Source organism: Aulonocara sp. 'chitande type north' Nkhata Bay, linkage group LG11, assembly GCF_057382095.1.
Source record: "Aulonocara sp. 'chitande type north' Nkhata Bay isolate Kocher_YH1m ecotype deep benthic linkage group LG11, A_spYH_male_GT1.1, whole genome shotgun sequence".
NCBI classification, from domain to species: Eukaryota; Metazoa; Chordata; class Actinopteri; order Cichliformes; family Cichlidae; genus Aulonocara; species Aulonocara sp. 'chitande type north' Nkhata Bay.
Genome location: NC_141354.1, coordinates 27,292,100 through 27,306,981, shown reverse-complemented (window position 1 = coordinate 27,306,981; position 14,882 = coordinate 27,292,100). Strand labels below are relative to the sequence as shown.

Sequence of the window (14,882 nt, the reverse complement as noted above, 5' to 3'; positions counted from 1 at the left end):
CTTGATTGAGTGCAGCTGAGCAGAGAGCATGGTCACTCTGCTGAGCGCGAGCGTGTACTCGCCAGTTTCCCCTCTTCAGCCTTTGCAATGCTGAAAGCGAGTGCAGGAGGCAGGATGCATGACGCCCACTCACTGGCAGTGAATGCATATTTAGGTGTTCTACTGTCACACGGGCGCAATGTGACATCACGCGGACTTTGAACCAGGAAGCCGGAGGTTAAAGATCAGCTAGCGTCCGATCCGACTGTTCCAGACAGTTTTCACATGCACTTCCATTTGGTAATTTCTGTAGAAGTTCAGGGTTCCAGTGCAATAATGCATAAAAATCACTTTAGATATGAAGATGCAGCAACACGCACGCACGCACACACATACGCACGTACGCGCGCGCACACACACACACACCTTATCATTTAAAATAAGAAACATGACAGATGCATCACTTCTTTATAAGATTGTGCAACATAGGGAAAGACCTTTACAAAAGCTCTACAACTCTCTTCTCTCAGAACAATGTTTTTTTCCACAAATATTCAGTTTTGCTGTTGTACTTCAAATATATTGTTAATAAATAATGCTATATACACGACTCTCGTACCGGCTACCTTTAAAATGAGACTATTGACTGTAAAACATTTTCAGTGACTTCATTCAGCCTTCTTGAAGACTTGCTTTGCTGCGACGCCTTGAACTCTCATTTCCTGCAGAGAAGAGACGGAGAAGAAGAGGGAAAAAAAACATGAGGTGAGAGGGTGTAAATGAATGGTGAGAAGCAACAAGAACATTTGGGATTCTGTCCAGAACACCCCCCTCACCAGCTCATGCTTTGACCTCATAATCCGTCTTCCACTCTTTCACATCTATTCATCAGGTCTTTTCAGCCCGCTCCCACTTTCCTCCTCCACCTCTTCATTAGTCCCTCACTGTTCCCTTTGTGTAACCTCTGAAACCGTCGCTGGTATTCCCCAGCATATTGAGTTTAGCATCGGCAACACTTTCTCTAAATTTGTGAGAGCTTTTTAGTGGGAGAATGCTGACCGTTTGAAAACGTAACCAGCAATGAAAGATAAGCTATGAGTTTAAACTGTTCTAGAACAAATGTGCCTCTGAGCTTCTGTAGCACTTGTGCATTCAGTTTGTGTGTACTCCTTTGTTAGGTGATGGACTTTCCCCTTTTAGGCACATACAAACTCCACAGACCTCTTAATAAAAACCTTTTCTCACAAAGACAGTAACAGAATTAGCCAATGAATAACTTCTAAAACCTGCCTTATTTGAATACCCTCCCTCATTTAGCATATCAATTTCTCCATCACTTCCCTTTAAGCTTTCATTTTCCTTCTTCCCTCTTCCTTGCTTTCTCTCTGCACTGGCCTCTTCTTCCCCTCGTACATCCTTACCAAATGCAGCTTGTCGCCCTCCAGCCAGTGCGTCCAGCCTCGTCCCTCTTTCTCGCCTCGCTGTACACAAACCAGCTTGTCTCCGTCCCAATCTACTGTAGTCTGTGTAACCACAGAGATGCCGTTAGTGTGAAACATTAGCATGTAAAGTAGCCACACAAAGAGACAAGAAGCTTTATGCAAAGCAAAAAAAAAAAAGGGGGGGGGGGGGGGAGAGACTAATACAGTGATGCGTGAAAGGTCATGGAGCCTTTAAAATATACTTCATTTTTTCAAAGATGTGACCAAAAACATCAGATTTTAGATATTTGTTTAAAAATTACATGAATATATTAGTTGGACCTGATAAAAAATGATCCAATATTTTTGTATCTTTGCATCTTTTGTATCATGTGACACCCTGTAGACAGCAATAACTAAAAAAAAAGAACATTTAAAGATAATAGTTTGGGCTTTGACTTTCCAAAACATCTTTGATCTCCTTAACATCACTTTGGTGGAACAACTTGTGAGTTTGGGGTGATGTTTTTGTTTTATGATCCATTTCCTCCTGAGATTTAATCCACGGACAGGGGTCCTGTCACCTCCTTGAGACTTTTCTGGTGTAATTCAGAATTCATCCAGTTGTTTAAGACTAAATGCACAAAAACCGATCCAAAACATGACGCCACCATCGCCATTTCCTTTGTCCAAACACAAGACTTCTTATTTCATACTAAAAAAAAAAAAGTTCTACTTCAGCATCATCTATACATGAATTCGAGTTCAAACAGCCTTCTGGTTTTCCAGTGAGATCTTTAGCAATCTGCAGGTCGAGTTTGCGCTGCTACGATGGACTCTATCGCCGTTTAATGTTCTGCTGATGTTAGACTCAGTAACCTGAACACTGTCACTGTTGTCGAGACAAACTCTTTAAGGATGGTTTTATAACCTCTCCAGACTGATGAGCATCAGTAAATCAATAAATCAAATCAATACAACAGAGGAACCTCCTCTGTTTGGGCCATGACACACTTCCCACTTCTGAAAACTCAAGCATTTTACAAGCAAAGTGGTAAAAGCCACAATAACACGAGTCCTGGCTGGCAAATGTGCACAAACCCCACCTCAGGGTCACATTACATTTTAAACATTTCACCAAATGCTTTAAAAATTCCTCACCATAAGGAGGGCAATCCCGGGCACAACCAACACATGTGTGTCAGATCTGCTGTCTGGACTCTCACCGAGGACATTTCGGGTCAACATTGGGATAAATCCTTACTAATCTAGCATTAGTTAAGTGAACACTTTGCACCAGCAAAGACAGATGATTAGCGCACCAAGTTTAGGACAGAGTTCCAGGGCTCATCAGTTAAAGTTATCCCCAAGTCAGTGTCCCAGTCTCAGACGGTCAGTGGAGCACGGATTAAGGTTACTGATAAGTTCATAAATCTGGGATATGAGTCGTCTCTGTTTAGCATTCAGCTGAAGAATATCATCATAGCCCATCATTGAATGGTTACTTGGGAAGGAGCTGAATGTTTCTTATTCTGGGTTTTTAAACAGCAACGAGTGGTTATGGAATAATCCCAGCGGGAAGTGTACAGACTTTACTCAAGTACCTAACCTTCAAAGCAAACTTTGGAAAAAACACAACACACACCTGACAGGTACGGCCATCCACTATCCTCAGGTCCTCAGTAAATTCTTTTCCAATATTAAAATCCATGCTGAAATTCTTGAAGGTAGTGATTGTGTTGATTTTCATGGCTCCTGTCTCTGGGTCATGGATGATCTCTTTAGTGGGCTTCAACATACACACGATCTTCCTCAAAGCAACATTAACATCTGGGAGAAAAGAGGGAAAGATTTTGTAAGCCACACTTATGGGGGGATCTTTTCTACCTCAGACACTGCAGGTGGAGTGAACACACACACTTGTGAGGGTGTAAGTGGGTCAAAGGTGGTGATTTCATTACACTAATGTGCTGCTGGAAATGTAGATAGTCCACATCACTAAACCAGACACTGAAGATTATGAATCAGTCAACATATAAACAATTATTTAAAGATAAACGCATGAAAGATGAATGTTAAATGAGAGGGTTTTACCCGTTAAACATTTGATGGTAATAATACTATAAAATATGCTGCATAAAGACTGGTACCTAAACATGTCAGGTAGGCGTCCACATTCTCCTGCTCCACCATATGATAGGTGCCGGAGTAATTAGGTTTAGTCATTTTTTCCTTAAGAAACTCCAGAAATTCCTGCTTTGCCTTGTTCTGGTTTTTCCTCCCGTCCCGTCTGGATCCCACGGATCAGCTGCCGACCCACAAGTCTGAACCAAGATTAGTGTACAACCACTTGTGCGTAAATTGTAAGCCCTGGCAAATACCTGCTCCAATCGAAACACAAATACAGATTAATCTAAAGAGATTCAATGTGAATAAATAGTAATAATTTAAACTTCACAAATCTGCTATTTTAGCTTTTTATTTTCAACTTCCAGCGCGCACAAATGTCTACAAATACTTGCGATGTTCTTTTCGCTCACTTACAGCTCGTTAAATAGCCGTGCACGAATCGCCTGTTGATCGCAGAAGTCTAATCATCACTTCTGCGGTGAACCTTTGTACAGCTGACGACGTAAGCTACGTAACTGACCGACGTAGTTGCCAGCTTTTGCGTGGTGTTCCCTGTAATTACCTTATCGTCTGTCCCGGTGTTTTATATGCGGTGTCAGCCACGATGGAAACAATTTAAATGCCGGGGCTTTCCCCCTCTTGGGTCCCCACTCTTTGTAGTGGTCAGCTGCTTTTTTGTCTCCCCCTGGGGCTAATTTTTTGTCCCTCGCCACCCCTCCCCCGGCCCCCTGCCACTTCTTTGTATATTTCATCACATCCATACTGATTGCCGAAACTATCTCCCTAACATCTCCATCCATCCTTTTTCCTTCACTTATCCAAGGTTTGTGAGTCTTTATACTGAGGTGATGATGATTATTATTATTCTCGGTGATAAATTCAAAAACTGCGGCGAACAGGTAGCCGCCGGAAATGCATAGCAGGGATCCACAGTCCAATCACAGCAGCTGCCAGCTCCTTCGACGCCACCTGTACTTACATTTCCAGTAAGCTGGTGCACGTCTGGTGAGGTCGTAGGATTCGGGGGAAGGGGTTACGACATCCCTACACATAAGTATAAATCCCCGGTGACACGCACAGATCCCGTCACATGTGCACGTGGATTTTGGAGACAATTTTTAAGCTGCCAAATGTAAGCTGCTTTCAAGTGAGGGTGGAGAACTGGGACATCTGAGCTTCATGTGTTTTTCATATATCATCCCTCGACTAGAAAACGAGTAATAGCCTGTGAAAGTTAATATATGGTTTAAATAACCTGCACTACTTGCTGGATGTTCTTCTGATGTAAAACGGTCAGTTAGAGCTCCTTCTCTGAAGCGAGTATAGGATAACTCTTGCTCATTTTTAAATATAGATTTAATCCAGGTGATGTAGAATGACTACATCTAGGCTCCTATATGGCGTCTGTAATCTTAAATTGGGGAATTCCACAGAAAGCCCAAATGTCCCAGTTTTCTGTTAGTACGTGAATGCTGCTTACATTTGTGGATCTGGGTAGAAGCTGGCAGCCCGAAGACAGTCTCAAAACCCCACGTGCACATGTGACGTGATCTATAAATCTCCCCGTATCAGTCTAGGTGTGTGTAAACACTCGTCTAGTCATCTAAATGAGGCTCAGTTCACCCGATGCCACATCGGCCTTTGTCACCATAAGGAGAAAAACCGAGGACCTCATTGCTTTTTATATAGGTGGGAGTCACCAAACACCCTAAGATACGATATCATTGACATTTATAACATTTCGCCATATACCGAGTACTGCAATAACATATTTAAAGGATCCATCACCTTATTGTTAAACTGCAAATTATGTCCTCAGAGTTAAACTTTGTCATCGTCTCTTTATCAAATAAGATAGTTATCTCACTTCACTTTTTTGTTTCCAAGCATGCCAGCACTGTTACTAAAGCCCGCCATAAGAGGGAGTCAGTTTGCTATCAGTCTGCGATTGAATGGGGTCAAGTTGGCAATTACATGTAATTTGTTTCTGATAATACAGTAATAATAATGGGAAACCATTTAGTCGACCCTCAGACTAGTCTACTTCTGCCTGAGGTTTCTTTTACTGAATGTTTGTCGTTTAATAATGACTCAGGGTTCGTGAATATCATCGAGCATCCTTTACTTCGAAACAAAGCAACCATTACACGTTAGTCATTACATTCCAGGGGGCGGGTCCCTTCTCTCTTGCCCCGTCTCACTGCGTGCATGCGCAGCATACTAATACGGAACAGGTATATTAAAGTAGCATTAATGAACAACATTGGTCAGATGTTCTACACTGAAATTCAAGTTAGTCCTCACTGTTGCTAAGTGTTGCTAAGATCTGATTGTTGGGGTTTCCTCTGTATTATTGTAGGGTCTTTGGCTTACAATGTACCGTAAAATGCTTGGAGGTGATTGGAGTCGTGATTTGGCATTATATAAATAAATCTGAATTGAATAGTCACCACAGGTTGCAGCAGTAATGTAAAAAAAAAAAAATAATGCAATCACCAGGCAGCCAATATTTATTTATTTATTTTTGGTTGATTGAAGGAGGTCGCCGTTCTATTTTTCCTCCTGTGACTGAGCCATTAGCTTGCTCTGAATTAGGAATTAGGTTTTGTCAAGCTGCTTGTATCCAGTGTGGGATGGTTTGTTGTTTGAGTTAATTTAATGTAGGTTTACTCAGCTAACGTTGTCTCAGGATGGTGCTGCATGAGATTTTTTATTGTATTCCGAGAGTATTTTAATTTATTAAAATATCCAAATTCAGTGTTCCTGTATAGATACATGCAAATATCGCAGTACTACGCTTGATTTTTGTCTCAAACACTTGTTTTTCCAAACACTTCCTTGTTTCCAAAGTGGTCGCCACAGTATCCTCGGGATCAGAACTAGAAGTAAACTAGCTTGTGTCGCCTTCTGCTCTCAGGATCTTTTACATGTTAACAACCACACCACTGAGGGTAAAAGTTAGAATCAGGGTTAAGTTGCAGTAAGGGTCAGAGGCATTCACCTGTGATGGTGAAGGTTAGGGTCACGTGCTAAGTTATAATGTCAACCACTGTTGAGCAAAAAGAGCCACTTAAGGGATTTTCAGGGAGATCAGTGTCCAACATGTGACAAAACAACACTGGCATACACGTGAACACACACACACACACACACACACACACACACACACACACACACACACACACCTGGAGAATATGAACATGGAAATGTTCAGTAATGTTTCCCCTTTGTTCTGTTCATGAATTGTACTGGCTGACACAGGACCACCTCGAGCTATCTTCAGTAGTAAAAGGCAAAACTTTGGATTAGTAAACAGATCTCAGGTCTGCATGAGCTCTGGGGTAGGGGGCGTGGTTTCTCTCTGTGATCTTGTTAAAGTATTAAAGCTTCCTCACCTGTTAGAAATTAAAGTGCTCTGGGCACCAGAGGAGGAAGAGTAAGGGGAGAGGGGTGTGGAAATGAGTGAGGGACTTCAAACAGGTTGGTTGAAGTGTGCATATGGGCTCTCGGTGCCAAGTAGGGCATTAGAGTAGGTCAGAGAGCATAAAACTCACTGTGGAGTCGTTCCAAGACATTCAAACAAGTGTGCCAAAATAAGAAATCAGGAGAACAGCTGGGCCACATTTCTGAAAAAAAGGACACACGGAGATCTAAGTAACCCCATTTTACATTCAACAGTAGTATATAGTTATATTTAACAAATAATGTATCATGGTGTTGTAAGCAGATAAGTGCGTTATAATGTACTTTTAGAAACTGGAGACAATTGATAACATTTAAAGCCATGTTCAAACTCTTTTTTCCTCATTTTAGTAGTAATGATAGTTATTGGTAAAAATATTTTGCAAATTGTAGTTGGTGGAAATGAAATGAATTAAACACAGCAGCAATTCAGGAAGCAGAAAAGTCAGGCCTAATTTGCTGTCTCATGGAGAGCACATCATTGGAAGAGAATTAGGCTGTTTATAAGCTCCTTCTTTTCATTCTGTGTCCAGCATAATTAATACCTGTTGCCACTGAAGGGGAGACTTGCTGCTGCTCTCTGTGTACTCATATGGAAGTGCAGGGAAGTCCCAGAGCAGCCGTACAAGACATTGAGCCAGTGACTCACCCTCAGCATCTAATTCTGGGTCAGGCTGACCTGCTATCACTTTCAGAGGTCTCTCTCTTTCTCTTTCCCTTTCTCCTTTTCTCTGTAGGGATGTGTCTGCTCGTTTTGTAGTTGTTGAAAGAGGTGTGTTGGGGTCAAAGCAGAACCTCACCAGCTGCAGCCAGTTCTTCAAATGAGACCACTACATATCCTCAGAACTGATGTTTCCACTCTGCCAGGTTGGTGTTTTTGTGACCATGCCTCTTGTCACTTTTGCTAAATGTTTGGATAGATTCCCAGGGCCATCCTGTCTTTAGTGTTTTGCAGCCTCCTCTGCTCTGGCTTCAGTGTCTTTCTCAGCAGCCAGCTCACTAACCTCTCCCTCGCATCTTCAGGCTCTCAGCCATCAGTTCAGCCTCCACATCTGGCTTTGTTCTTGCCTGCTGGCAACCCCTGGCCCTCTGCGCTTCCATCAGAGATTTATAATAAATCAGTTTGGCCCATCCCCTGCCTCATGGTCTGTGTTTGCACATGGTTTGTAGGTCACCATAACAACACTGATAAATGCACAGACCAGTCACTTAACATGGTGTTGCAATCATTCCCCAGAGATTTTGGTTCATATTGATGTGGTAACATTGTCTGGCTGTACAATGCACATTGAGATCCAATGACTTTGGATACCATTGGAGTAAAGTGCAGCAACAGACACAAACTGAACTGCTGAAACAGCTCATTTGGAAGAACGTTAGGTCCCTGGTTCAATCTCACGTTTCAGCAGTGGAAGGATAACTTTATGCAAACGCTCCTCCTTGACTTAATAAACTGTACTGAGATGCTTTTATGTGATTGGCAATTAGATATCTACCTTAATTAGTCGTTGAATGGGGGTATTTAATAAAATATTTGCTAAATATGTGATACTGTGACTAGCTAGAATTGCTGTTGTTTTTCTCTGTGTGTATTTCAGTGTTGTATCTCCCATTAAAAGACTGTGTCTACATGCCTAAATGCACTGAGGTGAGCCACGTGACTGGCTGCTTAGATATTCGTGTTAACGAGTTGCTTTTACAGGAGTGCCTATTACACCTGTGACAATCCTAATAACAAACAATCCTCTTTGTCTGTAGTGATCCTAAGTGAAACTGAACAGAGTGAAACTGAACAGAGAGGAAAGAAATGACCCGGTGAAGGTTGTTTTTTTAGGTTTTGTTTTTCACACTCACGCCCTCTGCCTCACTCAGATAATATTTCTGCTGGGAAGCTGTCTTTAAGTAATTTGATTGCATGTAAATTTTCCATGTAATTTGTTACATAAGTAGAAGGTAAAATGTTACATTTACTGGAATCTAGTTTGTTTTGGTATATCGATCACATTTCCCCTAATGGTTAATTACTACATAAATAACCCTTTGATTTTATATTATGTTGTGTTTTATTCAAGATTCTTGCTTCAATTTTTAATGAGGGTGAGAAATCCTTTTTTGAGTGCATATATTTAAAAAAAAAAGAAGAAGAAAGAAATCAGGGGTAATGTATTACACTGCAACTTTTAAACTGTGTTTGTAGATAAAAAAGTCTATGATGCAGGAAACTATGCTCTCCCTTTAAACAAACTTCAGCACTGATTGTTTGGTGGAGAGACTGAGGGAGACCGGAGGGTGACCCCACTCTGTCCCCTCTTTTCTGACAGTTTGCACAGTTGCACAGTCCAGCTGTCAGTACGTTTCTGATCTCCCACTGACTCAAATACTTCTCTTTAAGGCCGGACTCTCTCCATCCAAGTTTCATTTCTTCTTTCCCCATCTTTAGTCATCTTTAATCCACGAATGTTTAGTGAAATAAATACCAACAGCATTCTTGTAAGAAAAAAAAACTGTCGCTGTTGCATTTATTCTCCCATTTTCTAAACTATGAAAACAACATGGATTAAATGGAGCTACGCAGGAGGACAAATGAGTCTATAAATATATTAACTTACTGTGAATGCATGGGTGTGTCACTCAACATCACGTCTAAAGCTTCACCCCTGACACGTGACTCATCAGGTGCATTCCCTGCCACGGCTAACGAGATTCCCCTCATTAAGTCCCTTAGGTAGTAATCTGTGTGGCAGAGTTGGGGGTAGTGAAATGTGAAAACGATTCTGTAGGAGGGAAAGAGGGAAGGAGAGGCTGAAACCTCAATGGAAAACAGTGATTTTGTCCTGTGAAGGCCAGGAAGTTGCAGGCTTAATATCTCGTGGAGAGTCTACTGTTTTTTTATTCTTGTTTTCCCCACTTTTTAAAAAGCTTTAGGGATTGGCTGGTGGTGGTGAAGGCCATCTGGCTGGGTGCTTTATCTGGATTTTATGGTGTGAGCCTTAGGCCAACTGTGGCCACCTGCATGGGTAAGATAACCGTGGACAGGAACAGCATGGTAAACCATGTTTGTGTGTAAATCAGTGGTAATAGACCCTGAAAATTAGCCTGTTCAGCATGTTAGTTTGGCATTTTCATGTTTTGTCATCACGTAGTTTCCGTTTTTCTGCTTTACTGCCCTCTTTAACCTGATCTAGATGATAAACTCTCCATCAGTGTGTTTAACCTTTCTGAGTGTCTGAGCCTTGTCTGACTGCCGTCCTTGTCCTTGGCAGGAGTTATTGCTGTGAGATGTCAGACTGCGTGTCCTGATTTTCTCGTGTCAGTGCAACACAACATGAGGGAAGGCGAAAGCCACCATAAATTCACCTGTCATCTGACGAGGAAATAGGGGTGTGTGTGCGGTACATCATGGAGTCTGTGGTGAGATTAAAAAATTCCCTGAGCATGCCCATCAGGAAGCTGACCAGCTGTGTGTCGGAGGTGAAGGGGAAGAAGCTGTGTGCCAAACGTAGGAACAAGAGAGGGAGAGGCAGCGGGAGTCGAGGAGGATGTGTCAAGTTGGGCAAAACGTCTCCCCCCCGAGCTGCATATCCCAAAGATCTGTCTATCATTTGCTCGTACCAGACAGAGCTGGAGAAGGAGAGGCAAGTAATGCTCTGTATGTGATGTAGAAACCGTCATGCAGGGGTGAAGGAAGTATTCACATACTTTAAGTAAAAGTAGCAACAGGTGCTTTTGTAAACATGAAGTGTTACAAGTAGCACTCTTACAGTGAAAATGTTGCTTAAAAATCACAATTCATAGTTTTGGAATCTAAATGAGAAATTGTTATCGAGAAGAAATAAAAAATGAAACACAATGAAACGATTGACAAACTAAACTAACCGCCCATATCAGCCAATTTCTGTGTAGTGTCACCACAAACTGCCTCCAAGACAATGGGAGGGGCGTCAGAAATGGAAACCACAAGTACCACAAAGCTGCACAAGCACCTGAGTAGTATCATTATTTTGTGCCATTACAAATAACAGGCAGGGTTGCTTCTTGGATGCATTATATGAACAGGCGTTTTATCATTTCCAGGTGAAAATGGAAAAAAGACTCTAAACAGACATGAAATCAAGTTTTGCCTGAGTTACATGTAATTCATCTGCAAACTGAAATCAATCCCCTCAGTTCACCTCATTTTGTCAATTCCTCACTGTGCTCTCATTGCAGGAGGCAGCTGAGATGAACGAAGGCGTTAACTGTGCAGAGAGATTTTTATTTTCTGCCTGCGATATCTGAGCTGTATTTATGTTTGTCTGCTGTGTTGACAGAAAGCTGCGGGAAGCCACCAAGGCCCAGAAGAATGCAGAGAGAGCAGCGATGAGAGCTCATTTCAGGAGAAAATATCAGCTGCCTGAGGTCTGTGTTTGGAAGAAAATAACAATATTTATCCTCTAGTTTTGTGTAAATTGGACAGTTTTCCCCTTATACACGGTACTGGGTTTTTAAAAATTTTTATTTCTTTAACAGAGTTGAATTGAAACTTTACAAAACGCTGCATTCTTCTGTTCACTACTCTCACACACCAGTTTAAATTTTCTTCAAAATATAATGTTTTTCCAACTTCACTGAATTAATTTAGATAAAATGTCAAATAACCACAAAAATGTGCTGCGTAATTCTTCTGAATTTAGGATTCAGGGTTCAGCAACCAAAAAATTCTTACCAGTTCAAAATGAAACTTGCTGTGTCAAAGAAAATGAGAAGATAGAAAGAAGATGAGAAGTAAATACTTTTTATCAAGTATTTACTTGATAAATACCCTCAGGGAAAAAAAATGAAATCATGAAAGGAAAAAAGAAAAAAAGGGCAGCACGGCGGTCGCAGTCAGGAGGCCTTGGATTCAAATCTTGACTTTCTAGTCCAGTCTGGTCTTTCTGTGTGGAGTTTGCATGTTCTCATGTCTGTGTGGGTTCTCTCTGGGTACTTTCATTTCATCATTAAACATCATGTTAATGTCTGTAGCTCAGTAGTTATAAACCAATCTCAATGCAGTTTCTGTTTTTCCTTTTGCAAACACTTCTCCATCAACAAGATGTAGCGCATCTTGATACTGCATAAAAAAACCTTAAAACTCAAACTGTTATAACTTCAGATGTGTTTGCAGCCTTTGCAGAGATACAGCCAACCCCCAACAATACAATAGTTGGCTTATTCTTTGCAGGCATTATCCATGTGTGCCAACTTGTATGTTACTGCAACATAATAATGGATTGGATTTATATAGCGCCTTTCTATGCACCCAAAGCGCTTTACAATGCCACTATTCATTCACACACTGGTGGAGTGTGTGAATGTGCAAGCTACCGTTGTAGCCACAGCTGCCCTGAGGTAGACTGACAGAAGCGAGGCTGCCATACCGCGCCATCGGCCCCTCTGGGCAACACCAGTAGGCGGTAGGGTAAAGTGTCTTGCCCAAGGACACAACGACCAGGACAGAGAGCCTGGGGATCGAGCCGGCGACCTTCCGATTACAGATGCGCTTCCCAACCCCTGAGCCACGGTCGCCCCAAGGACATAAGAGATGTAGAGCTATTTATTCATTTTTATTTTTGCAACACGTTCAACCCTGTAACCCATTTGTTCTTCCATCATCCTTCAGAACACGAAGGACACAAACCAGCGGAGGTCAGTCGGAGGCAAAGTGTCGCTCCCCCACGAGCTATCGACAATAATTCATCCTGAAACCAAAACCAAGAACGATGGCTTCAACCTGCTGAGTGCCTTTCAAGGCCTCAGCTTCAGCACAGCGGTCCTCACAGGGAGGAAACGCAGCGGGACGCCTACTCCTGCACCAGCAAATGGGGGATCTTGTAAAATCATGTGATCAATATGTACTCACAGCAATGATTATTACACTCTATTAATGAAGAGAACAGCATATGGGAATTTATGACTGCTGCTTTTATGTAAGCTGAAGTCAGTTTTCTTCTTACATAGCTCTGATAACTTGTAACAGGTGAATAAGTCACCTGTTTTACTTAATAATAACAAATACGGCAGTGTAAAATGCTTATTTTAGGTATTGATTAGATATACTCAAACATTATTATGAGGTGTTGAATTACTGGTCAGTACATGACAATGAAAGTACAAATGGGATTTTACGCAGTACTTGAAGAATTTTTTCCTCATTGAATATGTTGATTTTATACTGTTTTAATAAGCTGTTGCATTATATTGTGATTATATAACTAAATCAATAGTTGTAGATGTTAAAACAGGGCACATCTTGTCCTGGTGATGTTTCACTCGGACACCGTGTTTAGTTTTTTTTATAATAGAAGCCAAGCTAGTACGCAGAGCTGTCGGTCTAAATGATATAGATCCAACTAAGAGATCTATACACAAGTGAGGAACCTCAGGGCAACAAAACAACATGAAACTTTCTTATTTTGTGTGATTATATTAGAATTTGTCCACTTTTCTTTATACTGAGTCCTTTCTGCATCACATCTACAGTATCGGTGATGTGTATGAGCCAAATTTGCTAGTTTCTAATAACTGCTTTGTTTGTGTTGAGCTTATTTTGGTGCATAAATTCAAGGCTTTTATACAGTATGGAGAAAAACACCACTTACGAAGGTGGACATTTAGTCTGTTTGTTTGTAGCTGATTTGCTGTGATTGAACTTGTAATAAAACACATTTCGGGAAGCTACACTGGCCCATTATCTGTTTTTTGTGCAGTCAACCTGAAATTCTGGCTCTGTTGTGTTTCTCTTGAACTCTGATGCTCAGATTTATAAATCATCAAACTCCTGTCAGCACGAAATCTCATTCAAGGGTGAATTTTAGCGTTGGAGGAGGGAAAGAATGAGCCCTGCAGAGACGACACCAAACAAGAAGTGTCACAACTCTGGATGAGTCCGCCTGGCACAGCTCACTCAGACCAGAGCCAGCATGTCCACACGAGTGACTGCGGGTATCAAAGCGAAGGGCTCTTGTGGGTCCAGAAATGTGTTTTTTGGTGTTGCACCTCAAAAGGGTCTTTGTGTGACTGCAGCAGGGACTGTGATGCATGGAAAGCTAGAAGGCGGGAAAAGAGTAGTGAAAGGGATGCGGAGTTTTGAGGAGATCCCTCACACTGGGAGGAATGGATGGCTCAACCTGCTGAAATTCTGGAGAGAAAATCGCTTCCAGCAGCTTCACAAGCACATGGAGAGGACCTTCAACACGCTCGGACCCATCTACAGGTAGAGGGAAGTTTAAAGCTTAAAACGTTCTTCAGTATGTTCGTGTGCTTACCAAATATCCTTTCTGTCTCTCTGTGTGACTGCAATAGAGAAAAGCTCGGCACCCTAAGCAGTGTGAACATCATGCTCCCATCTGACGTCAGTGAGCTCTTTAAGTCAGAGGGTCTGCACCCCCGACGGATGACCCTGCAGCCCTGGGCGACACACCGGGAAATACGCAACCACAGCAAGGGCATCTTCCTCAAGTCAGTTCCACATGTGTGTTTTAAATTACTCGTGAAGTGGTGATATGCATCTGTGCAAGCAGTCACACGATGGAGACTCCTCTCCCCTCCGTGGGTAAAATCCCATTATTCTACTGATTAAAATTTAAGAGTCAAAATTTGACTAAATCATTTCAATGTTCCCTCGAGGGATGGAAACAACTCCATGTGGGTGTGTGCACATGAATGTAATCACTTGTACCATCATCGTGTCTTTTGGGGGGTAATTTAATCAGGCGTGGAAAGTTTTTGTTCATCATTTAGTTTCTTAGTTGCTTCCTGCTCATACATTTGACTGAGAGATGGTAAAACATCACTGTGAAGGTACAGCACTCTGGTGTGAAACACAGATAACAAGCAATAATTATGACTTTAAAAAGCAGACTGAGGTTG

General features: G+C 41.8%; 3 protein-coding genes across 11 annotated transcripts in view; 2 read left to right on the top strand and 1 right to left on the bottom strand.

Moving 5' to 3' along the window:
- Positions 1–433: 433 nt before the first annotated feature.
- The window catches only part of LOC147319217 (retinol-binding protein 1-like), a 26,670-nt gene continuing 12,221 nt past the window's right edge, over positions 434–14,882 (bottom strand). For 3 of the 8 annotated variants that reach the window (XM_086311648.1, XM_086311650.1, XM_086311651.1), the window contains 3 exons: positions 3,046–3,230; positions 1,401–1,502; positions 434–701 (listed from right to left, as the gene is read on the bottom strand). In XM_086311648.1, the coding sequence (XP_086167774.1) occupies positions 648–701; positions 1,401–1,502; positions 3,046–3,230 (341 nt within the window). In that variant the 3' untranslated portion in view covers positions 434–647. Of the gene's footprint in view, positions 702–1,307; positions 1,503–3,045; positions 3,231–3,550; positions 3,782–3,944; positions 4,071–4,092; positions 4,219–4,509; positions 6,985–7,084; positions 7,157–14,882 lie in introns of those variants that run through there. The other 5 variants (XM_086311656.1, XM_086311654.1, XM_086311655.1 and 2 more) reach the window with 5 other exon arrangements.
- Positions 9,706–13,691, top strand: LOC147319218 (complexin-4-like). The gene is made up of 4 exons (XM_086311663.1): positions 9,706–10,009; positions 10,256–10,627; positions 11,303–11,390; positions 12,634–13,691. The coding sequence occupies exons 2-4, from the start codon at positions 10,392–10,394 to the stop codon at positions 12,856–12,858; spliced, it is 549 nt and encodes a 182-aa protein (XP_086167789.1). The 5' UTR covers positions 9,706–10,009; positions 10,256–10,391; the 3' UTR covers positions 12,859–13,691.
- Positions 13,796–14,882, top strand: part of cyp11c1 (cytochrome P450, family 11, subfamily C, polypeptide 1) — a 16,446-nt gene continuing 15,359 nt past the window's right edge. Inside the window, exons 1-2 of one of the 2 annotated variants that reach the window (XM_086311660.1) lie at positions 13,796–14,226; positions 14,316–14,471. In XM_086311660.1, the coding sequence (XP_086167786.1) occupies positions 13,934–14,226; positions 14,316–14,471 (449 nt within the window). In that variant the 5' untranslated portion in view covers positions 13,796–13,933. The remainder of the gene's footprint in view (positions 14,227–14,315; positions 14,472–14,882) is intronic. The other variant, XM_086311661.1, reaches the window with a different exon arrangement.

Coding starts and splice junctions, on each gene's coding strand:
- LOC147319218 (XM_086311663.1), top strand. CDS start 10,392: ATGGAGTCTGTGGTGAGATTAAAAAATTCCCTGAGCATGCCCATCAGG. Junction 10,628..11,302: donor ACAGAGCTGGAGAAGGAGAG/GCAAGTAATGCT, acceptor CTGTGTTGACAG/AAAGCTGCGGGAAGCCACCA. Junction 11,391..12,633: donor GAAAATATCAGCTGCCTGAG/GTCTGTGTTTGG, acceptor ATCATCCTTCAG/AACACGAAGGACACAAACCA.